This window comes from Pan paniscus, chromosome X, assembly GCF_029289425.2.
Source record: "Pan paniscus chromosome X, NHGRI_mPanPan1-v2.0_pri, whole genome shotgun sequence".
NCBI classification, from domain to species: Eukaryota; Metazoa; Chordata; class Mammalia; order Primates; family Hominidae; genus Pan; species Pan paniscus.
This window is the reverse complement of record NC_073272.2, coordinates 17378712-17403330: the sequence shown is the minus strand read 5'-3', so window position 1 is coordinate 17403330 and position 24619 is coordinate 17378712. Positions and strand designations below refer to the sequence as shown.

Sequence of the window (24619 nt, the reverse complement as noted above, 5' to 3'; positions counted from 1 at the left end):
TAATATACACAACTTTGGAATAAGGAAAAGCAGCGGACATTTTTTTAAAGGCTTGATTATTGCAATGTCACCTGAACCTGGAAGACTTGCTTTTCTGGGTGAAGAAATATTTTCTCTGTGTCAGAGTTTCACAATCATCGTCAAGTAGGCCCTTGAACCCTGCCATTTAAAGTGCTCCTCTCTTTGATCTGTGGCACTCATACATACACTCTGGCAATGAGGACACTGAGCTCGCTTCTGAAATTTGACAAGATAACCACTAAAATCTCTTTGAATTTTATGTTGTTGTGATCCCATGGCTACAGAGGATCAGGAGTTGACATAGATACTCTTTGGATTTCATACCATGTGGAGGCTTTCTTACTTCCACGTGACCTTGACTGAGTTTTGAATAGGTAAGTGAAGGAGAAGGAGGCACTCAAATAAGTCAGCCACAGAACCAGTGTGAGAAATAGGAAATGAGCTTTTTTAAGTTTTGCAAAGGCAGATCAGGAGAGTTGACCTGTGGAGTGGAGAGTAGTCATAATTTTAAAAAATGGCCATGGAAATTAAAACTGATCAGAAATGGCTGGGCACAGTGGCTCACGCCTGTAATCCTAGCACTTTGGGAGGCCGAGTTGGGCAGATCACAAGGTCAGGAGATAGAGACCGTCCTGGCTAACACGGTGAAACCCCGTCTCTATTAAAAATACAAAAACTTAGCCGGGCGTGGTGGTGGGCACCTGTAGTCCCAGCTACTCGGGAGGCTGAGGCAGGAGAATGGCGTGAACCCCAGGGGGCGGAGCCTGCAGTGAGCCGAGATCGCGCCACTGTGCTCCAGCCTGGGCGACAGACCGAGACTCAGTCTCAAAAAAAAAACAAAAAACAAAAAAAACAAAAACTGATCAGAAATATGAATTCCATAAAGACAAGGGCAAAGTCATGTATTTGGAAGGGAAAATGTTGCCCAAGTAGAGAGTTTCTGGGAATATGATCTTGAAATAAAAATAAATGTGAGATAACCTATTAATGAAATTGTCTGAAAACCATACAAACACCAACATTATCTTCATGATCCCTAGTTCTAGACCTCTTTGGTCACTGTAAAATTATAACATTTTCCGTGTATCTTTAACAGCTTTCTAGGAAAATATTAACCAAAAGTACCGGTTTTGATTTGGCCATAAAGTGACAGGAGAGGTAAGGTTCTCTAGGATTAAAGAATAACGTATTCTTATTTGATTCACTTTAAAAAATTATTCTAAAATCTGTTACATATCTGTCCTCTCCAGGATGAACTTTATATTGGCTCAGCAGATTGTTTACTGTGTTCTTCTTCTTTTTCTTTTTTTGGTCTTTCCTGCTCAGCGCCCAACCCAAGTTCAAAGGCTGATAAGAGAGAAAATCTCATGAGGAGGTTTTAGTCTAGGGAAAGTCATTCAGTGGATGTGATCTTGGCTCACAGAGGACGATGTCAGTCTCTTCCTGGCTCCTTCTCAGCCTTGTTGCTGTAACTGCTGCTCAGTCCACCATTGAGGAACAGGCCAAGACATTTTTGGACAAGTTTAACCACGAAGCCGAAGACCTGTTCTATCAAAGTTCACTTGCTTCTTGGAATTATAACACCAATATTACTGAAGAGAATGTCCAAAACATGGTGAGTTCTCATGGCTCTATTGGGCTATTTGTTGCCTCTTAAAGATTAGATTACTGCCCATGAAACTGAAAAGGGAAATAAAAAAAAATGCTCTGAGTTGTGAGATTGGATGTTTGCCTCCATATCCCGGATTTTGGAGTCCCAGATAACTAAACTTAATTGACCCTGGGGTTCATTCAGAAAATCGTTACAAAATAATTCACTGGTCTCAATCCAGATGCTTGGAAACAAGAGAATATTCTTTATAAAGTTACCACCATAATTCTCATCACAGTTAGGATTTCAAAGCATTTCATGGAAATGCCATAAGTTATTGAGTTAATAATTTCCTTTAGCCTACAATATCAATAGGAATATCTAAAGATTCTCTACAAATGATATATTAACTGAAAAATGCAACTGGAGGCTTAGTGAAAGAACTAGTAATTAAGCTAATCAGGGCTTGGGTGAGGCTGGACTTGGGAATTCCTTTCCTCTTTGTCACAGACCTCCAAGGGACTCCAAAAGGTCACAGAATCCAGGCAGAGCCCTCCAAAACAAAAGCAAAAACAAACAACAAAAAAACTATGATTAAACCAGTTCTGACAAATATCAGAATGCTCTGGGAAAGCCAGATGCTTTAACAAATGCAAGGATTTAGGAATTTCTTCTCTCACAGATCCCAAAACAGTATCCTTAAGTGGTGATCCTTATGTCAAGCTGTGAGAATATACCTCAAAATAATAGAAGGCATCCAAACTTGATCAGTATAGTGTCATAAAGCTGCTGATGTAGAAGTGTGGAGAGGTCCATCAGATAGAGATATGGAAAAAAAAGCTTGGTTAAAACAGGTTTCCAAAGCTCTCTCCCTTTCTCTGCCATTGTGGTATGTGTGGTTGACCATTTCTCATCATGTTTTCTTACAAGACTTTCAGGATCAAGCAATTCCTGGCCAAAAAACAAAAGCAAGGACACGTTGTAGCTATTTCTTGGTGAGTTACCAGAAGCTGTGAAGAGAGAGCATGAGGCCTATACTTTTGTTTTTTTTGAAGGGTCTCGCTCTGTTGCCCAGGCTGGAATGGAGTGGCATGATCATGATTCATTGCAGCTTGACCTCCTGGGCTCAAATGATCCTCTCGCATCATTTAACATTTTTTTTTGTAGAGATGAGATCTCACTTTGTCTCCCAGGCTGGTCTTGAACTCCTGGGCTCAAGCGATCCTCTTGCCTCAGGCTCCCAAAGTGCTGGGATGACAGGCATGAGCCACTGCACCTAGCCTACCACACTTACTCTTTGCGTGGTCTCTAGAGCTTCTTCAGCCCCCCTGCTGCCAGGGTCCCTAGGGTCTTGGGCATGCCCCATTTCTGAACCTATTCCTGTCTCCAGGGATAGAGTCACAGTGAACTCAGACCAGGGTAATTCTAAACTGCTATTCTGTATATACCCAAGGAAATTTCATCCCTGTCTCTAATGAGTCTGTCCCATGCCCCTTAATACACATGAACACCTACACACAGGTACAAGTCGGGGAAGATCACTGTGCAGCACATAAAATAAAATTCAGGGGCGAGCACTTTTTTTTCCCATGAGATAAAGTTAGGAAAAAATAAAAATGTTCATACAGATTAAAAATTTTAAATGTTAAAATATTAAACCCCCAATCTAAAATAAAGAAAAAATAATTTCTTAAATCCTAAGCTTGAGTTATGGAATTCACATTCTTATAATTTACATTACCTATTTTGTTAAATGGAAGACTTTTTTTTTTTTAATATGCAAGTACCTGGGCATATTTAGAAAGTAACCAAGGCAGCTTTTGTCTTTGAACCTGATGTGGTTTTGACAGCTCTATCTGGAAATTGAGCCAGCATATGGGAGCCAAGGGTGAAAGTTTTCCTGGGAGATTTGGGCTCCAAGGTACTGGATAGATGCTAAAGATTCCATTCAGTTTTTCATTTTCTGTCTTCATGGAACTCTCACACCTACAGGGGAAGAAATGGTTTAAAGGTTACTAAAAGTATATAGCCTGGTTTAGGTGATAGTGAGCTATAGAAAAAGAGAAAATAAGTTGTCAATACTTTAAATCTCAAACAACTTCTTACAAAAGGATTTTAATAGTTTAAATACAATTATCACAAGTTGGGTAAAGACCACCAGACCTATGGCCTGATAAATCATGTATTTAATTTATGCATATAGTTAGGGCCAAAAAGAGCAGAGTATCTTTTTGAATGTTTTAAAATATAATCTAGGATTTTACGCCTACAGTCCTTGAAATTACAAAGGATCTCTCTCAAGTTGGGAATATGCTATCCATTGCAGTTACGGATGGGATTTAGAGACTGTTTTAATTTCTTGTGATTATCTCAAACAACGTGTTCCTTACTCCCAAAACTCCCTTGTATGGCTACAGAAACTGTTGCAGTTTTAGTTGCTTCTCTCCTGCCTTTGCCCAGAGGTAGTGTGGAATGCCACCAATTTTATCTGTAATGGTTCCTTTCAAGCCTGGGGCTATGTAAGCTGCTATATATGCTTCATTCCATTCATCATTCAGTCTAAATATAGCTATCAACCACTAAATTATCTGATAGGTATGCATGAACTGACTGATTCTTTGCATAACTACTAAGCTATCTGTTTTATTTAGGCTTGGGAGCCCTAGGGTAAGGATACAGAATAAATTGTAAATGATATTAAAAGAATAGCTTGGCAAGGAATAATACCTCCTCAGGGGCCAAAATGCAAGGCAACACAAAGTGATTTTTTTTGGTGATATAATTATAACACATGTAGGATGGTAATGATAACTAAAATAAAATTGGATAGCCTCAAAATTCCTACATGTAGTATGATAAACAATGTTCTAAGACTGAGGCCTTTGGGAGGTAGTGAGTTATTTCCTATAGATAGAGAGTAAAATTATTCCTATAATTTGGTATGAAAGTTTTACCAGAAATTTTGCTTCACAGTAAATCATCTGGATTGGGTGAAGCCAGGTAGGGATTGAGAAGTGAGTCAGGTGGGTTGCATAGATGAGTTTGTGCTGCAGACCAAACTCCTCTTCCCATAGCTCACTTCTTCCCACTCCTGCATGTTAGAGAGAAGACTAGAATGTGTCAAATACAACCTGTAGGATAATAGTTCAGAGCATTAGCTTCGGAAGTAAACACTGGGTTGATGCCCTGGTTCTTCTAATTTCTAGCTGTGTGACCTAGGGAAAGTTACCTGCTGTGTGCCTCATTTCCCTTATTTGTAAAGTTGAGACAATAACAACTCCCTCACAAGGTTGTTGTGAAGATTAATCAAAAAGCAGTTTCTGAGAGATTGTGAGTGTTCAGTAAAGAAAGAAATTGCTTTCCTTTTTTTTTTTTTTTTTTTTTTTGAGACAGATTCTCATTCTGTCATTCAGGCTGGAGTGCAGTGGCGCGATCATGGCTCACTGCGCCTCGACTTCCCCAAGCTCAGGCAATCTTCCCACCTCAGCCTCCTGAGTAGCTGGGACTACAGGTGCGAGCCACCACACCTGGCTAGTTTTTGTATTATTTGCAGAGATGGGGTCTCGCCTTGTTGCCCAGGCTTGTCTCAAACTTCTGGGCTCAAGCGATCTTCCCACCTCAACCTCCCAAAGTGCTGGGATTACAGGCATGAACCACTACACACAGCCTATTTTCCATTTTCACTGCCATTATTTTCTCTGTCTCTTGTGTGGCTCATTACTGCCACTTCCGTGCACCATTTCCGTCATGTCACATGCGTAGTCAAAACCCTCAGTGACTGCCTAATTCTCAGAGGGTAAAAGTGAAATTCCTTGGCCTGGAAAGTGCAATCATGCCTGAAGTTCTACCTGTGGGAGCTGTACTAGTTATCTATTGTGTAAAAAGTTACCACAAGCTTAGCAGATTAAAACAACACATATTTAATATCCCACCGTATCTGTGGGCTAGGAGTCCAGGCACAGTTCAGCTGGCTCTTCTGCTTCTAAGTCTCATATGGTTGCATTCAAGGTGCTGGCTAGAGCTATGGTCTCTTCTGAGGCTTGGCTGGGGATGGATATACTTCCAAGCCAATGCAATTACTCAGAGGCCATCTTTAATTATTTGCCATGTGGCCTTTTCCATAGGGTAGCTCACAACGTGGCATCTTGCTGCAACAAGTCAGCAAAGGAGAGAGTCTTCTATCAAGATTAAAGTTAAAATCTTATGTAATGTAAACATGAACATCCTGTCACCTGTGTTGTATGCTATTGGTTGAAAGTAAATCACAGGTCTGCTCATACTTATGGGGAGGGGATCACACAAGGGTGTGACCACCAAAGGCAGAGATCATGGGAGCATTCTTAGAGTCTGTCTGCCACAGGGCCAGGATCAAATGCTGGTGGCTGATTGCCAGCTCCACTGTTTATTTCTCTCAGCCGCTTTCTGTGTGTACAAAAAAGGAGAGAGAGTGATTTTCTACCTCATAGTGTTGTTAAGAAAATCAAATGAGGTAAATTATTTTGCAAAGTATTCTCTACTCATCTGACTGCTACCTACTTTCAGGTCTGTCTTAAGTTGCAACTTCTGCATGAGGGCTTGGCCAAGTATGGTCACCTGCATGAATTTCCTCTTTCTTGTAACAGAAACTGCTTGGCCCACTCATAATTTATACATTATTATATACTCTTATGTTTCATTAATGAAACATTTATAATGCATATCTTATCTGTCTGATAAAATGGAAAGCAATCTAAGGACAATGACTTTTCCCCTATACATAACAAAATATAAAATAAATCATAACATAATAATAAATAATAAATAAATAATAAAATAACTAACATTTGTTGAATGATTAGGATGTGTTAGGCACTCTTGTAAGCATTTCATTTTTTTGTTACTTCTTCGAATCCTTACAACAGTCCTTGGAGGTAAGTCCTATTATTACTTTCATTTTGCAGATAAGACAACTGTGGCTCAGAGAGGCTAAGGTACTTGAGTCCAGGAGCAGAATTCTTACTTTCCTCAAATGTTATCTCTTTTGTGTGGTCTAGGGCAGTACAATATACCAAGTAGTTGCTCATTTTGATCTTTGGTAAATGGAAATGAATTTGTACGTTGAGAAAAGACTACACTACAGTAGTTTGGAGAAGTCCACTTTCCAACTGATGTTCAAGATTCAGGAGGGGGGGAAATGTGTCCTGGCATCATCACTTGCTTGATGATTTCTTTTGCTGGTAGAAAATCACCATGGCTACCAATGGCCATTTTCTGGGAAGCCTTTTTTGGGAATCCTAACTTAAGATCAAAATCCCTGGGCTAAGTCATGGCAGCTAGGAGGTTACTGTGAACCGGTTCTCATTTCTTATGGTTTCCATTGTTATTAGGGGGCTGTATTCTCATTAAGTCCACTCTGAGCTCTACTGGATTCTCTTTTTAGAGCACTCGTCTTTGAATTCTTGGCCAACTCATCTATGTCACAGCACTAAGGCTATAAATTCCAGGGCCCCACAATGTGGATTATCTGTGAGAATTCATTTCCAGTTCTGGGGACAAGACCCTTGGGAAAACCAGGCAATAGGCCAGAGAGAGAGAGAGAGAGAGAGTGGTCAAAAGTGGCCTGGTCACTCTTAACCTAAACCTTGACCTTCAGCGGAGTAGAGGACTAAATCACTCAGGAAATATTAAATGTTTCACCAGATATTATTTGGACTATATCTTCTGTTCTATCTCTTCAAGCTTTGCCATTCCAACTTCAATTTTCTTTTCTGTCATTTCAGAATAATGCTGGGGACAAATGGTCTGCCTTTTTAAAGGAACAGTCCACACTTGCCCAAATGTATCCACTACAAGAAATTCAGAATCTCACAGTCAAGCTTCAGCTGCAGGCTCTTCAGCAAAATGGGTCTTCAGTGCTCTCAGAAGACAAGAGCAAACGGGTACGTTTGTGAACATTTTAGCATTGATCCCAAGAGTTGAAATATTTGGGAAATATTAAACATTAATATCACCCACAGCAGCTGCCTTTATTTGAAAAAATAGTAATGCTGATGTTAGAAAAATCTCTCTCTATGCCTAGGTAAGGTGCCCATATAATTTATTATTCAAACTGGAATCTTTGAGAGTGAAAGACACTGGTAATAATTGTATTCAAACACAGAGTTAAACTGAGATTGTCCCTGGCACTGTGGTGTGTATGGACACCCCCTAGTGTTAGGTCACCTTCCTGAAGGATCAGGCAGCCTGAAGAATACAGTTAGTTTATGTCAGTGGTTCTCAACTGGGGGTGATTTAGCCCTCCGGGGATATTTGACAATGTCTGGAGATGTTTTTGGTTGCCACAAATGGGGATACTGTTGACATCTAGTGGGTAGGGATGCTGCAGAACATTTCACAATGCATGGGATGGCCCCCAACAACAAAGAATGATCTTGTCCACAATGTCAACAGCAAACTTTTTTTTCTGTAAAGGAACAGATGACAGTAAATATTTTAGGTTTTGTGTATTTAGGTATTGTCTGTGTTGCAACTAGTCAACTGTGCTGTTGTATCAGGAAATCAGCTGTAGCTAATATATAAATGAACAAGTATGGCTGTGTTCAAATAAAACTTTACAAAAACAGGCAGCAGACAGGATTTGGTCTGCAGAACACAGTTTGCAGACCTCTGATATAGCCTATTGAAATGTTTTTAACCTAAAATATTTAGCTATTTAAAAAGAAAGTCTTCTTTCTCAGTTGCTTGTCCTCTGGAACTTTGTATGTTCTAATCTGTGAATATAAAAATAAAAGTGCATCAAAAAGGCAAAGATAAAACCATGTGAAATGTATCTTTCTACAAGTTAACATTTATTTTTCTGCATTCTTTGGGTCCAATTATCCAACTAATTATCAATGCACTTTACTTTATCCATTCTATGTTTCTCCATTTTTTTCCCCCAACAAGGACACTATAGGAAACCTTGCCCATTCGCATATAGACAGTCTGGTCTAGCCTAGGTGGAACCTAGAAATTCTATTTTTTTAAAAATCCCCAGATAATTCTAATGTGTAGCCAGGACCGAAAACCACTGAAGTGCATGTAAGAGCTTAAAGTGTTTGGGAAGAGGAGGGACTCGAGGTTGCTTAGATTCGATGGAGAGGAAGCAGTGGAGATTGAAGAAGAGGTAGAGAGAGACCATGAGGGGTTTTGTGCCATGGTAAGGAATTTAGGTTTGTTCCTTTGGACTATGGGATCGTGTGGAAGTTTTAAACATAGGATCTATTTCATGTTTTAGGATGACTCTCAAGGCAGAACCAAAGGGAAATAGGAGAAGGAGAAACAGATCCTTTAATCCAGTGCTTCTTAAATCAATCTGAGGGAGAGAACCATTTCCTTCCTTCCTTCCTTCCTTCCTTCCTTCTTTCTCTTCTTCCTTCCCTCCTTCTCTCCTCCCTCCCGTCTTTCCTTTCTCCCTCCTTTATTCCTTTATTTCCAATACATTGCAGATCAATACTTGCTTAAGTTCATTGATTACATGCTTAGATGTCATGGAAATATCAAATTGTTCTCCAAAGTTTATAAACTTTTATTCTCTTAATTCCTGTACTTATCACAGAATGGAAACAAACTATTTGTCACTTGCACTGGTCCACGGATTACACCTGGAGTAGCACTGCTTCACTTTATCACCTTCACTTTATCTGCAGGGTAAAGTTTAAAAACTTTGGTATGGCATAGACGGTCCCTCGTGATCTGGCCCCTGCTCGTCTCTCCATTCTCATGTCTTTCATTTCCCCTAATGAACACCATTGCTCCAGTTTCATTCAACATCTCACTGTCCCCTGGGAATGCCTTGTCTTTTCCAACCTCCTTCCATCTTTTAGACTCTTCCCTCTACCTCCCTTCTCTACATGACCAGTGCCTACTTCTTCTCCAAGACACAGCTCTTATCTTCCCTTCTCTTTGGACCCATTCTTGAATCTCCAGGTTATTAGTTATTAATTTCTCCCTGCTCCTATACTACCGCATCACTTTTTGGTGACAGTTATAGCACTTGTCATTCTGTTATGTATTAATAGTTATTGATTTCATGGCTGCCTCACTGTCCTATGACTTTATGGTCTTTGACTTGTTCACTTCAGAATTGTCAGAGTGTAGGACATATTACAGGTTCAATAAATGCTGAATGAAACAAAAAATGCACTTCTCTGTGTATGTGTAGATAAGAAAACTTCTTTGGGTTTTGGTAGATCTGGTTATTTCAATTACTCCATATATATTTATTATGTGCTTATAGCACTTTGTGCTAGTTGACAGTGGGGAAACTTAACTGGGCTATTCCTTCTCCACATACAGAAAGATACACGGCAAAGAAGTAAATTACTGTATTTTGAGTAATCAAAAAATCATGTGGTCAAAAGGATATCTTTATATTAGCATTCTCTTCAGCAAAATTTCCATTGTTAACATTGTTTATTATCTTAAATTTGCAGTTGAACACAATTCTAAATACAATGAGCGCCATCTACAGTACTGGAAAAGTTTGTAACCCAAATAATCCACAAGAATGCTTATTACTTGAACCAGGTAGGCTACTAATTTTGAGTAGTGATTATGAAATTTACTTTTCTCTCAAATTTTAAAAATGATTGCAGATATGTGTGTTTCAACACATAGATGCTCTTTTAACTTTTAGTAAAACTTTCTTGTAAATTGTATCACATTTACTTAATTTGATCAAGTCAATAAGTAAGTCATTTCAGTGGTTTATTTTCTCTGCAGACATATTTTGGAACTATAAGGGCAAGGGCATGAATGAATCATGAGATTTTATTTAACCACTTTATGACCTGATGTCTTCCAACCTTACTTTTAATTCTTTAAAGTTCATGTAGTTCTTTACAAATAAAATTTTTACAAAGGCATCTTTTCTTGTCTTTGTGTGCTTTGGGATAACAGGTTTGAATGAAATAATGGCAAACAGTTTAGACTACAATGAGAGGCTCTGGGCTTGGGAAAGCTGGAGATCTGAGGTCGGCAAGCAGCTGAGGCCATTATATGAAGAGTATGTGGTCTTGAAAAATGAGATGGCAAGAGCAAATCGTAAGTTTGCTGATCTGTAGAGGTCCTGAAGCTCTCTGTGTGGCCGCAGGGCTATTTCTTCTGCATTACCAAGCCTGCCCTTTGATATCAGGGATACCCCTCAATTAACAATCATGTCCTCAACAATTCAGATTACCTGTTTTCAAAAGAAATTACTGGGGAAAAAGAAAAGGTACACTGGCATTCTACAATTCAAGAAGTTCAAGAATGAGACTCAACTACAAGGCCTAAAATAAATTATCCAGGAATTATGAATTATAAGTAATCTAGGAAGATCTCAGGCCCCTAAAAGTTCCTGAGGGAGTCTGGGGATTAAGGGGGGGATCCCATTTCTCAGGATGAAAGACAGAGTCACTGTGTTTTGTCTAAAGCCCCCACAGTTCACTTTCAAAGGTCATTTGTGTGTCTACCTTAGGGTGATACCCCAGAAAGAAAAAATATCAGATTAGTTTAGGCTGGAAATGTATTATTTTCTGCAGTTGTAATTATATCTCAAATTATGCGGTCATAAAAAATCTTAACATAGGAAGGAATTTCCATATCTCTTAACTTATTCTCTTCCCTGAATAGTGAGCTGAAGTCATGGAATCATGATTCACATTTTGCTTTGATGATTTACTGCCCACTGAGGTTGAGTAAGGAAGAATTTTTTTCCCGCATTTGTTGTTTTAACATTTCTTTCACTGCCACTTAAATTCAGTATTCTTAAGCCTTAGGCAAGCTGGAGACAATAGCTTATCACCATTTTTAAAACAATATCCTGCATGTCCTTTCATCCAAATATTTATTTCTCTCCTCATCTTCCTGATCATTAATTGCCAATGTGAATATAAAAATAAAAATTATTAAATTATGTTTACAAACTTTATTAGCTAATATCCTAACACAAGCTTGTGTTTTCTGATGGTGAGATACTAAAGGAAGCACATAGAAACATGCTATTGATACATATAATTTGCAAACAAACACAGGTTCACTGTGGCAAAGTCTAAGATGAGTCGGGTCTGATCTAAAAATAAAAGGCCCTGAACAAAAGAAGAATTTAAAAACTTAGAGATCCAGTCACATATTTTAAAGCTAAAGATACAAACTGATGTATCAAGAGAGTACACACCCAGGGTTAAGAGACTAGGAGTGTGCTTCTTTCGCTTACCAGCTGTGTGATCTTGGACAAGTGATTTAACCACTCTAAGCACAGGTTGTTGGTGGGAATATAAACTGGTGAAGCTGTTATGGAAAAATAGTATGAGGATTCCTAAATAAATTAAAAATAGAATTACCATATGATCCAGCAATCCCTCTTCTGGGTATATACCTAAATTAGATGAAATTACCACTTCATAAAGATATCTACACTGCCATGTTCACTGCAGCATTATTCGCAATAGCCAAGATAGGGAAACAACCTAAGTGTTTGTCAAGGGATGAATGAATAAAGAAACTGTGTTAGGTATATGGAATGGGATATTATTCAGCCTTAAAAAAGAGGAGATCCTGTCATTTGCCTCAACATAGATAGACCTGGAGGACATTATGCTAAGTGAAATAATCCAGACATAAAAAGAAAAATATGGCATCATCTCACTCAAAAGTGGATTCTACAAAAAAATCAAATATACAGAGGTAGAGTAATAGTAATTACCAGGCGTGAGGTGGAGCGGGGTGGGATATGGGGAGAAGTGGGTTAAAGGATACAAAGTAGCAGATATGCAGGATGAACAAGTCTAAAGATCTAATGTACAACATAAGGACTGTAGTTAGTAATAATGTTTTGTATTCAGGATTTTTGCAAAATGAGTAGATTTTAGCTGCTCTTCCATGGGGGTGATAATGCTTAACTATGTGAGATGATGGATATGTTAATTTGTTTTACTATAGTAACCATTTTATTATATAAGTATCTCATAACATCATGTTGTACACCTTAAATATACACAATAAAATTTATTTAAAAATAAACATAGGCTGTTACTCTGCACAGTGGGAATTATAATAATGACAATCTTGTATGGTTCTTGTGCTTATTAAATAAAATAATACATTTAAACTCCTGGCACAGAGCAAGTGCTTAAACAGAGATTACTTACTGTTATTATTCATTTGCATCCCTTTGAGTTGATGTTTATCACAATAAAAATGTGATAAGCCTTTAAATTTATTTTAACCTCCCAGCAAGGCTAATCTATGTATATTGTGCTTTCTCTCTTTCTTTCCCTTATGTTCTTCCCTTTCTCTTTAAAAAAAAAAAAAAAACAAACAGATTATGAGGACTATGGAGATTATTGGAGAGGAGACTATGAAGTAAATGGGGTAGATGGCTATGACTACAGCCGCGGCCAGTTGATTGAAGATGTGGAACATACCTTTGAAGAGGTAAGCAAGGAACTGTACACAGAAACAGTTGTGGCGCAGTGTATGGGAAAGAGGGACAGTGACTAAAGGCATTCTGGCTCATTCTTAACACATTGGTCAGCCATTCCCAGGCCTCATAAAGTTATGGAATATTAGAGTTTGAAAGATTTTAGAGAATAATAAGACAGCCCCTACAGATGATCAGAATTGCGCTGCTTTCCTCCTTCTTTCAGTCACTGACCATTAATTACCAATAGAAAGACTATAAGAATGAAGTATTATAAGAAGAAATGGTCCTTTAGATTATAAGTAGGAATGATCTTCTTGAGCTACCTGGGGCTGGCACTGTCTTCCTGTGTTAGCAGAGCTATAGACTTTGCTTTCTTCCTCAGGACAATTGATACTATTACTTTGAGTAAGCTAGTCTTCATAGGGAAGAGAGAGTTTTGTGAACAGAAATGTCCCATGGATGTTTTTCCTTCATTTTGGCGCCATGCCTCCCCTTTACCTGAACCTTCAAACTTCTGATGTGAGTTACCTTGTCACAGCCATAGTTTGGCAGAGCTATCAAAAATGGAAGTAAGACAAACAACTCCCCAAAAAGGAAATGGGGAGAAGACTTGAATAAGTACATCATCAAAGAAATTACACAAATGGCAAATAAAAAGTTATTAGGGAAATGAAAATTAAAGCTATGATGAAAATCCACTCCACACCCACCAGGATAGCTATGATTAAAAAGATAGACAATACCAAGTATTGGGGAGAATGTGGAGACGCTGGAGCCCTCTTACAGTGCAGGAAGAAATGTAAAATGGGGCAGTCACTTTGGAAAGCAGTTTGGCGATTTCTTAAAAAGTTAAACACACACTTACCATGACTCTTAGGTTTCTATATGAAATAAATGAAAACATACGTCCTTATCCATAGAAAGACATACACAAATGTTCATAGCAGCAATATTCATAATAGCCCCAAACTGGAAAACCCAGCTGTCCTTCAACTAGTGAATGAATAAACAGACTCTGATATACTCAGAGTAGCCAGAGATAGGAGTGGAACTGACTACAAGAAACCTTTTGTGGTTATAGAAATATTAAAAAACTAGATAGTGGTGATGGTTTCCCGGTAGTTTTAATTTATTGAAAGTCATGGAACTACACACTTGAAAATGGGTGACTTTTATAGTATGTAAATTATACCTCAATGTAAAAACAAAGGAAGTAGGTAACAATCTTAAAAATGAATATATATTTTTTGCATCTGCTTTTATTTTGGGACCTGTGTTCTCCCAAGTATGTTTATTGGTTTATGCAGTGGAGTTATCATCAAGTTCTAGGAAGAAGGAATACTTTTAAATTTTCCAGAAATTTGAGAGAAGAAGAATTATAATTTGGGGAAATTCTACTTGTTTAAAGAATTTCCTATTTCTAGTGTTGTGGAATGGAAATTAGAATTGGTTACTCTTTGTCTTAAACTTTCTTCCTGGGCTTTTCAGATTAAACCATTATATGAACATCTTCATGCCTATGTGAGGGCAAAGTTGATGAATGCCTATCCATCCTATATCAGTCCAATTGGATGCCTCCCTGCTCATTTGCTTGGTAAGAAGCCCCATGAATTCTTCGTGTACTTGGCTCTTTGTTATTTCTAACAATAAAATTGCCTTTATGAGTGAGCCTTAACATAAAATTTTTGAAAAATTCTGTAAGTGGTTAGTAACATTGTAGAAATCGCATTTTGAAAGCATTTTCTTCAACCAAAAGTCTATTTTAAACAATTCTCTATTGTATTACTTTTTTGTACATAAAGAGTTATTATTTTGGCTGCAATTCAAATGATAAAGGGGTTATTTAAGATAACTAGAGAAAGAATTACAGGCTCAAATGAGAGTGGAAATGGGGAAAATAATTTTTAGTATTCAAGTTGGTTGGCTAAGCTCTTAAGGTGGAATTTGAGATTTTAGTATCATATTGTCAGAGCTTGGTTGGCTGGGGGTGGTCAGGGGTAACAGAAGGTTATAGCTTGGGCGAAAGCTTCCTAAGTTCATTCTAGACTTCACCAATTACTCTTGCTGAAAAGTGCTTGGCTTGGAATCGTATAAGTGAAGAATGAATGAAAGTGACCATCTTCACCTCTCCCACCGCAGCAGCTGAGGCCAAATAAAATATAAATATTTGAAAATTTCATGCCATGCATACAAAGCATTTCTACTGTAGTCAAACTAAGTTGCTGGAAGCTAATCTCCACAGCCAAACCTCGTGTCTGTCAGCAGGAGAGAATGTGGAGAAAGGACCTGTGGAGGCTTTTAACTCTAAAGTAATATGGAAATCCTTCCTACAATGTCAATGGCAAGCATTATTTAGTAATTCAGTTTCTGCTTAAACCTGTCTGGTGTGATGGGATAATTTCTTCATTCCAATATAGACTAATTTACTGCTACATGGAACCAATGTAATACAATTCTACCTTATGTGGAACTTAAGCAACACCCCTCTGATGCCTTCCATTCATTAGTCCTATTTCCATGCTATGAGGTTACCCAGAATGTCAATTCCTGTTCTACAAGATGACCTTCCAGATATTCATAAAGAACCATCATATAAGATACAGCATAGTACCTGGTGCAATACATTTTAGTGACTATTATTGTTATTGTCATGTTTACCCTATTTTCTTTTGTCAAGTTAAATATCTTATACATTATCAACCATTCCTTAAAACCTCACTTTTCTATAATTGTTCTCCCTTCGATGAGCTATACTTTGTCAATGTCCTTCCTCAATTATCATGCTCAGAGATGAACAGTTACTCCAGATGAGGTTTGACCAGCATAAAGAAAGACATGGTACCATGACTACCTTTGTTCTAGACACTATACTTCTATTGATTTCGCTCAGGTTCACATTTATGCTTTAGAAGCCAGGTCATACTGTTTGTTGGCTCATTTTTGGTCTTTTACATGTGGACTGTGCTTTAGCCTGATGTCACATATATGTTTTTATGATGGATAGGTTTTTCTTTAAAATTTAAGCATAGGACTTCACATGTATCACTACTAAATTTTATGTTTTAAAATATAAGTTTAGGGAGTACTTTTTTTTTTTTCAGAGTCTCGCTCTGTCGCCTAGGCTGGAGTGCAGTGGCTGATCTCAGCTCACCGCAACCTCTGCCTCCTGGGTTCAAGCGATTCTCCTGCTTCAGCCTCCTGAGTAGCTGGGATTACAGGCTCAAGCTGCCATGCCCAGCTAATTTTTGTATTTTTAGTAGAGACAGGGCTTCACCATGTTGGCCAGGCTGGTTTCGAACTCCTGATCTCAAGTGATCTGCCTGCTTCAGCTCTGCAAAGTGCTGGGATTACAGGAGTACTCTTCATGAAGTTTGTTGCCCCATTTTTTTGGCACCAGGATTCTGGTCCTGCTCTTAGATTGACTTTTTCTAGATACATCTTCTTTTTTATGGTCCCTGGCCTTGGAATACAACTTAACATTTGTTTGAGATGTTTACAAAGTCACCAAGTTAAGTACACGAATATAGGAATAAAAGTGGAATTTAGTTACCAGTTAGTAGAAGTTCCTGAATGATGATCTTATATGATCTCTTTTGAAGCCAACACTAGGAATTACTAACAGCTTAATTTGTAATATTTTGTACCATGGATGGTAGATTATAGAAATCTCTTTCTAATTTACAGTGTCAATGATGGTCCATATATTTAATAAATTATGTCTACATTTCTGCTGTGTTGTCATATACTAACAGATTCTTTTTTAAAAATAGGTGATATGTGGGGTAGATTTTGGACAAATCTGTACTCTTTGACAGTTCCCTTTGGACAGAAACCAAACATAGATGTTACTGATGCAATGGTGGACCAGGTAGGAAAAAGAGCCCTTAAAAACTAAATCTAAATTCTCAACTTTATTTATTTTTATGTCATCCTTCTATTTTTATTTTTATGTGAAGCCATGTAAATAAAAAATTTAAGCTAATTGAAATTTATTTCTTATGTAGCTATATTTTCATGGAAAAGCAGTTTACAATGGCCTCAGATACCTTGAATTGCAGGTGTAGTATTGATCTCATTGAAAGGTATTTGAAATGGAGATTACCTGAGTTTTCCATTAAGCGGTAAGATGTAGAATTGTCAACTGGTTGGTATCACTCGTTCCAAAGTTTGTCATTGCTAAGTAACCAGCCAGTAATCTCTATGGATAGTAAAAACAAGAATATTATGAGGGGATTTTTGCATATTTAAAAAATTATTAGTGTTAAAAATATTACAAGAATCTTTAAAACAATTTTAAGTAACATCTTTATTACTACTTTGGTTTAATTATTTAAATGTGCTAGGTTCCTCAAAACACAAGTAAGTACATAGCCCGTAGATCCAATAAAGCAACTACACAATCGAGACTACAAAGCAACCAGCTAACAACAGCATGACAGCAACGCTTCACCTAACAGACAGAGAGTGGCAAATTGGAGAGAAAAACAAAACCTAACCTTCTACTGTCTTCGAGATTCATCTCACGTGTAATGACACCCATGGGTTCAAAGTAAAGTGATGCAGAAAGATCTATCATGCAAATAGAAAACAAAAAAGAGCAGGGGCTGCTATTCTTGTATCAGATAAAACAGACTTTAAACCAACAACAGTAAAAAAGGACAAAGAGGGTCATTACATAATGATAAAGTGTTCAATTTAACAAGAAGACTTAATTATCCTAAATATATATGCACCCAACATCGGAGTATCCAGATTCATAAACATAGCACTTTTAGACCTAGGAAAAGACTTAGACATCCAGAAAATAATAGTGGGGGACTTCATCACCCCACTGACAGTGTTATACAGATCATTGAGGCAGAAAACTAACAAAGAAATTCTGGAAATTCTGGACTTAAACTTGACACTTGACCAATTGAACCTAAGAGACATCTATAGAATATTCCACCTAACAGCTATGGAATATACATTCTTCTCATCTGTATACGAAACATATTCTAAGACTGGCAACATGCTCAGTCATAAAGCAAGTCTTAATAAATTCAAAAAATTAAAATTATACCAAACATATTCTCAGACCACAGTAGAATAAAAATAGAAATCAATACCAGGAGGAACTCTCAAAACCATGAAATAACCTGGAAACTGAACAACTTATTTCAGAATGACTTTTGAGTAAACAATGAAATTAAGGCAGATATCAAAAAATTCTTTGAAACAAATGAAAACAGAGACACAGCATACCAACAACATATCTGGGATGTGGCAAAAGCAATGTTAAGAGGAATGTTTATAGTGCTAAATGCCTACATCAAGAACCTAGAAAGATATCAAATTAATAATCTAACACCACACTTAAAGGAACTAGAAAAACAAGAACAAACTAGTTCCAAAGCTAGAAAAAAAGAGATAACTAAAATCAGGGCAGAATTAATGAAATTGAGACCTAAAAAATCATACAAAGGATCAACAAAATGAAAAGTCAGTTTTTTAAAAGGATAAACAAGATGGAAAGACCTCTAGCTAGATTAACAGAGAAAGAGAGAAGATCCAAATAAGCACAATCAGAAATGACAAAGGTGACATTGCAACTGATCCCACAGAAATACAAACCTTCCTATTGAGTACTATGTTCATATCTGGTTGATAGGACCAATAGAAACCCAACATCAGTATCACACAATATACCCTTGTAACAAACCTGCACATGTACTCCCTGAATTTAAAATTAAAATTAAAAAATTATCAGGCCGGGCACGGTGGCTCACAACTGTAATCCCAGCACTTTGGGAGGCCGAGGTGGGTGGATCACGAGGTCAGGAGATCGAGACCAGCCTGGCCAACATGGTGAAACCCCGTCTCTACTAAAAATACAAAAAAAAAAAAAAATTAGCTGGGCATAGTGGTGTGCGCCTGTAGTCTCAGCTATTTAGGAGGCTGAGGCAGGAGAATCACTTAAACTCGGGAGGCAGAGGTTGCAGTGAGCCGAGATCATGCCACTGCACTCCAGCCTGGGTGACAAAGTGAGACTCTGTCTCAAAAAAAAAAAATTATCTGTGTTCCCTTCTGTTGATGAAATGGTATTATAGTTATAATTATGTATATTTGTTCATTCAACTAAAATTCTGCGTTTCTGAGTAGAATATCTAATCATATTTCTATTTGCCTTATAAAATTTCTTCAGATAATTGCACCATAATTTACTATTTGTGCATTGTTGAACCTTTGCTTGTTAATAGTTTTACATCTGTAAGAAGCAATGCAATGAACATCTTCACATACATAACATACTCCTGGGAAAAGTCCACTGCAGAATAAAAAGTGAAACTGCAAGGGCCTCTAAACTCTTGTAGCTGCTCTAGCTCCACTTTGAAGTTGAGCAGCAGTATAGGGCCATCTTGATGTAGATTTTTAGTCTTTCTAAAGGGTTTTTACACCCGTCTCTTCTATTGTCATCTCTGACTCAGGATAGGTATTGTGACAGCTCCATGCTATAGGTGAGGAAACTGAGGCTCAGGTAAATGATTTGCCCAAAGTCACAAATCACACAGCCTCATTCTTTCTGTTTTTTTTTTGTACCAATTAACCATCCTCACCTGCCCCTGCCACCTTCCCACTACTCTTTCCAGCCTCTGGTAACCATCCTTCCACTCTGTATGTCCATGAGTTCAACTCTTTTGATTTTTAGATGCCATAAATAAGTGAGAACATGTAATGTTTGCCTTTCTGTGCCTGGCTTATTTCACTTAATATAATGACCTTCAGTTCCATCTATGTTGTTGCAAATGGCAGGATTTCATTTTTTTATGGCTGAATAGTATTCCAATTTGTATGTGTACCACATTTTCTTTATCCATTCATCTACTGATGGACACTTAGGTTGTTTCCAAATCTTGGTTATTGTGAATAGTGCTGCAACAAACATGGGAGTGCAGATATCTCTTCAAAATACTGATTTCCTTACTTTTGGGTATATACCCAGCAGTGGAATTGTTGGATCATATGGTAGCTCTATTTTTACTTTTTTGAGGAACCTCCAAACTGTTTTCCATAGTGGTTGTACTAACTTACATTCCTTCCAACAGTGTAGGAGGGTTCCCTTTTCTCCACACCCTCATCAGCATTTGTTATTGCCTGTCTTTTGGATATAAACCAAAAAATTTTTCATAAATATAATTTGGGTGGCTGCACATTATTCTATTTTTCAAAGGTATCATTATTTATTTAACCATTCTGATGGTCGTTTCAACTTTTTTCTCTATTAAAAATAATTCTCAATGTAATTGTTGAATCTAATTTCTGATAATTTTTTAGGTTAGTTCCTTAGAGACAGCATTACTGAGACAAAGAGAAGAATTTCAAATGCTATCCGTGTGTGTTATCAAATTACCTTTTGGAAAGGTTATGCCAATGTATATATCCAACAGAAATAATGCTGCTATTTTAAAAATGACATTAGCACTTTTTTCCATTTTAAAATTTTATTGTAAATTGACATTTATTATTGTATATATTTATGGGGTACACGGTGATTTCATGATTTATGAATACAATGAAAAATAATTAAATAAAGCTAATTAACATATCAATTACTTCACATACTTTTTTTGCAGTGAGAACATTTGAAATTTACTCTCTTAGCAATTTCAAAATGTACAATATTCTATTATTAACTATATTTACTATGCTGTGCAGTAGATCTCAAAAAAATAAAACCAACTTATTCATCCTGTTTGAGACTTTGTACGCTTTGACCATCATCTCCCCGTTGCCCCCACCCCATAGCCTCTGTAACCACCATTCTACTCTCTGCTTCTACCAGTTCCATTGTTTTAGATTCCACACATAAGTGAGAACATGTGGTATTTGTTTTTCGGTGCCTGGCTTATTTAATTTAAGAATGCTGTTGTTTTGATGCTGGAATTAATACTGTTCTCTTTTCCCAGGCCTGGGATGCACAGAGAATATTCAAGGAGGCCGAGAAGTTCTTTGTATCTGTTGGTCTTCCTAATATGACTCAAGGATTCTGGGAAAATTCCATGCTAACGGACCCAGGAAATGTTCAGAAAGCAGTCTGCCATCCCACAGCTTGGGACCTGGGGAAGGGCGACTTCAGGTAGTGGGGCTGATACTTACACAACTAATACTAAATGGGAGACAACAGAGGCAGGCTGAAGTTTAACTTGAATTCTTTCTCTGCTTTTCTGAGCACAGAAAAGATAAGTTAATTCTCCTTGAACTAAGGCTGGGAGTCCAGGAGAGCACATTTGGGTTTTCCCAGGAAAAGAGGATTGCCAGCAGGCTCTATCTTGAACCTGTGGACAATCTGCTTTCTTTGAAATATCATGCATCCATTGGCGTTGTATGGTAGTGGGGATGGTTGCACCCATATCAGGAAAGATTTGGTGCTAAGATTTTTGGAAGATGGACATATGAATCACACATTGATCTTCCCCTCCATGTTTCACTCTTGTGAATGAGACAGAATAGGTGAATAAATAAGCTTGGATCGAAGGGAGAAAGTGGTACATGTCGTAAGAGAGACACAGGGCATGCTCTATGGAGAACTGGAAGAAAACTGACCACATTTGCAATAGGAGATAGGATCAGACCGTGCTTTACAAGTGGGATTTGAATTAGGTTTGGAAAGACAAGAAGGATTCAGATACACAGAGTCGGGAGGAGGACCCAAGCTGTGAGAACAGCAGGATCAAATACAGAGAGGCAGGACCTGACCTGCATACTGAAGTCGGCAAGTTAGGCTAGAATGAGAAATAAGTGAAGGAGAGTTTGTGTAATGTGGCAGAATGAGCGCAGGCTTCAGAATCCTAGGTGTGTCACTTAATGACTATGCAACCTTGGACACGGTATTTAACTTTCTTTGGTTTCAGTTTCCTTATTTTATAAAGTAGAACAGTAATTCCCAGGTTGCAGGCTTGTGAGAGCCTTAGGTTGGATTCCCTAGCTTGAAAAGGAGATCGTTTTACAAGTGCTTCATTGAGGAGAGCTCTGAGGCAGAGGGGAATGAGGGAAGCAGGCTGGGACAAAGGAGGGAGGTAAGTAAGGATGTGATCTTTACTGGAAACTTGGCCTCATCCTTATCCCATGAAGCTCTCTGGAGCATAACTTGAGCCACAGACTAGGCCACACCTCAAGACAAGGGGGCTAGCCTTTTATATTAGGCAGTCTTTGGCTGTGGACTGCCCCAGAGTATGGGAGAGCATAACCCCCATTTAGCCAAAGGCAGTGAAGGGAGCAGCTGTAGGCCCTTATCAGCTGTGACTCAGGCAGCTAGGGGATGGTGGATAAAGTCTTGGCAGGCCCGCACCAGCATTGACTAGGGTAGGGATTGGATCTACAGTCCTTTTCTGTAAAGGGCCAGATAGTAAATAGTTTAAGCTTTGCAGATCTCTGTTACAACTACTCAGCTCTGCCCTTGTGACATGAAAAGAGCCATAGACAATACACAAACAAATGGATGTGGCTGTGTGCCAATAAAAATTTATTTATAAAAACAATGGCTGGCCAGCAGGCCATAGTTTACTGATGCCAGTACTAGAATGAGGCTTAAAAATGAGAAAGTATAAGTAAGTTTTCAAGCACAGAATCTTACATACAGTAGGCAGTAAATATATAGTAGTTATTTTTATAATTATTTCAAAAGAGAATAGAGAGAAACCAAATTAGAAAAGTAGGTTGGGGTTGTGAAAGGAAAATAGATTTACTGAGCATGAGATGAATACATAACTGAATATTTCCTTACCTTCCCCCTTTCTCTTGCAATGTGTGGATTACCATGCCCTCCCATTATCCCCTCCAGCTCACTTTTCTCCTATAAATGTTGAAGCCCTCAAAATTATTTTTGGAGAAAGGCACAAACCACAGACTGTTTCTATGAATTCTGTGTTCTTTTCTTCTGGGCATGTTCTTAACCTTGGCAAAATAAACTTGTGAATTGATTGAGACCTATCTCAAATAGTTTTTGGTTTACAGGGTCATATTGGTGTATAAAAGGTGGCTGAGTTTATTCTTGAGCAATGAGGAGGCCTCGCAGGATATTGGAGGGGGTGGTGACATGATCCAAGTGGTATGAAATACATTTAGGAATCTACTGATGTATGACCCCTACACCCACCTGAATGAAAATGCTCTTGCTAAGTTAAAAAGGACCACCATCTCATTGCCAAATGCAGTTCTTATCCCACTGGGCTATAGCAGCATTAGACAAGATTTACAAGTTGTCTTTCAAATGCTTTTTTTTTTTTTAACCGACTTCCACATTGTCATTCTTTTCCAGATTTCCTTGACCTCTCTGATTGTACTTTCTCCGTCTCCCCTGAATAATATTCCTCTCCCCACTCCTTAGGACTTGAACCTTCTAAAGGTTTATCTTTGGTGCTCTTTTCTTGCATTCTATTCCTGTTCCATGGCCCATCATATCTATTTCCCAACTTACATGCTAATGATTCCCAAGTTTCAATTTGCAGCCCCTTCTACTATTTCTCTATCCTGACAATACCAAACAGCGTGCAGTGTCCTGAATGCCACATTTCCACCCCCCTGCCCCTAAGCCTTTCTCATTGAGCACTAGAACGTCAACTTCCATGTCATCTACCGGGCAAACTCCTGCACATTGATTAAGGTCCAAATTGCTCATTGTATCCTCAGTCATGCCCTTCTTGGTGCTTCTAGGGAACTGTGCCTACATTCACTCATTTTTATGCTCAAGGCTGTGTGTACTGATCACTTATAGAGTACTTGCCTCAGAGTTCTTGTAGCGGAGAACTCTGCTTATCTGTCTTCCTGTTAGTCTATGAGCAAGAGAACAGGATTCCGCCGTGCCCATTGCTTTATACCGAGCAACTAGTACTGTCTCTAGGACATAAGAGGTGGGTACTCAAGATTCACTGGTGAATAAATCTTGGAAAGATGATTCATGCTACCAAAACCCCATACAACTCCACTGTAATGGTTAAATGAAAGTCAGTGAGATTCATTTTCATCTTGTCCATTTTCATGCAGGATCCTTATGTGCACAAAGGTGACAATGGACGACTTCCTGACAGCTCATCATGAGATGGGGCATATCCAGTATGATATGGCATATGCTGCACAACCTTTTCTGCTAAGAAATGGAGCTAATGAAGGATTCCATGAAGCTGTTGGGGAAATCATGTCACTTTCTGCAGCCACACCTAAGCATTTAAAATCCATTGGTCTTCTGTCACCCGATTTTCAAGAAGACAATGGTATGGACATTTTCTCATGGCTTGTTTTGGAGGTTCTTTAACCTGATATGGGAAAAGGTATTTATTATCTTATGTAGGAAATATTTACTTTTTGCCACATAAGGTATGAGGTATTTATGGGTAACTGGAAATTACTACTGGTGAAAAAATTTAAGTATATATCAGAACATGTCAACTTTTGGTTTTGTATTATTGAAAAGGGAATAAGAGAGGTAACTGAATGAATGGACTTGGGATCCTGTGAAATATCTAACAGAAGTTTTTTTCTTAAAGATGATGAAACAGTCTCACAGAACTGAAATGGCTTGTCCAATTAGTGTCAGCATTCTAACT

At 38.1% G+C, this 24619-nt stretch overlaps 1 protein-coding gene across 1 annotated transcript in view; it reads left to right on the top strand.

The window, feature by feature from the left end:
• The first annotated feature begins 1303 nt into the window (after nucleotides 1-1303).
• Nucleotides 1304-24619, top strand: part of ACE2 (angiotensin converting enzyme 2) — a 43123-nt gene continuing 19807 nt past the window's right edge. Inside the window, exons 1-9 of the mRNA XM_008974180.3 lie at nucleotides 1304-1636; nucleotides 7372-7530; nucleotides 10066-10159; nucleotides 10532-10675; nucleotides 12936-13048; nucleotides 14526-14631; nucleotides 16808-16905; nucleotides 20984-21153; nucleotides 24060-24286. Of these exons, the coding sequence (XP_008972428.3) occupies nucleotides 1451-1636; nucleotides 7372-7530; nucleotides 10066-10159; nucleotides 10532-10675; nucleotides 12936-13048; nucleotides 14526-14631; nucleotides 16808-16905; nucleotides 20984-21153; nucleotides 24060-24286 (1297 nt within the window). The 5' untranslated portion in view covers nucleotides 1304-1450. The remainder of the gene's footprint in view (nucleotides 1637-7371; nucleotides 7531-10065; nucleotides 10160-10531; nucleotides 10676-12935; nucleotides 13049-14525; nucleotides 14632-16807; nucleotides 16906-20983; nucleotides 21154-24059; nucleotides 24287-24619) is intronic.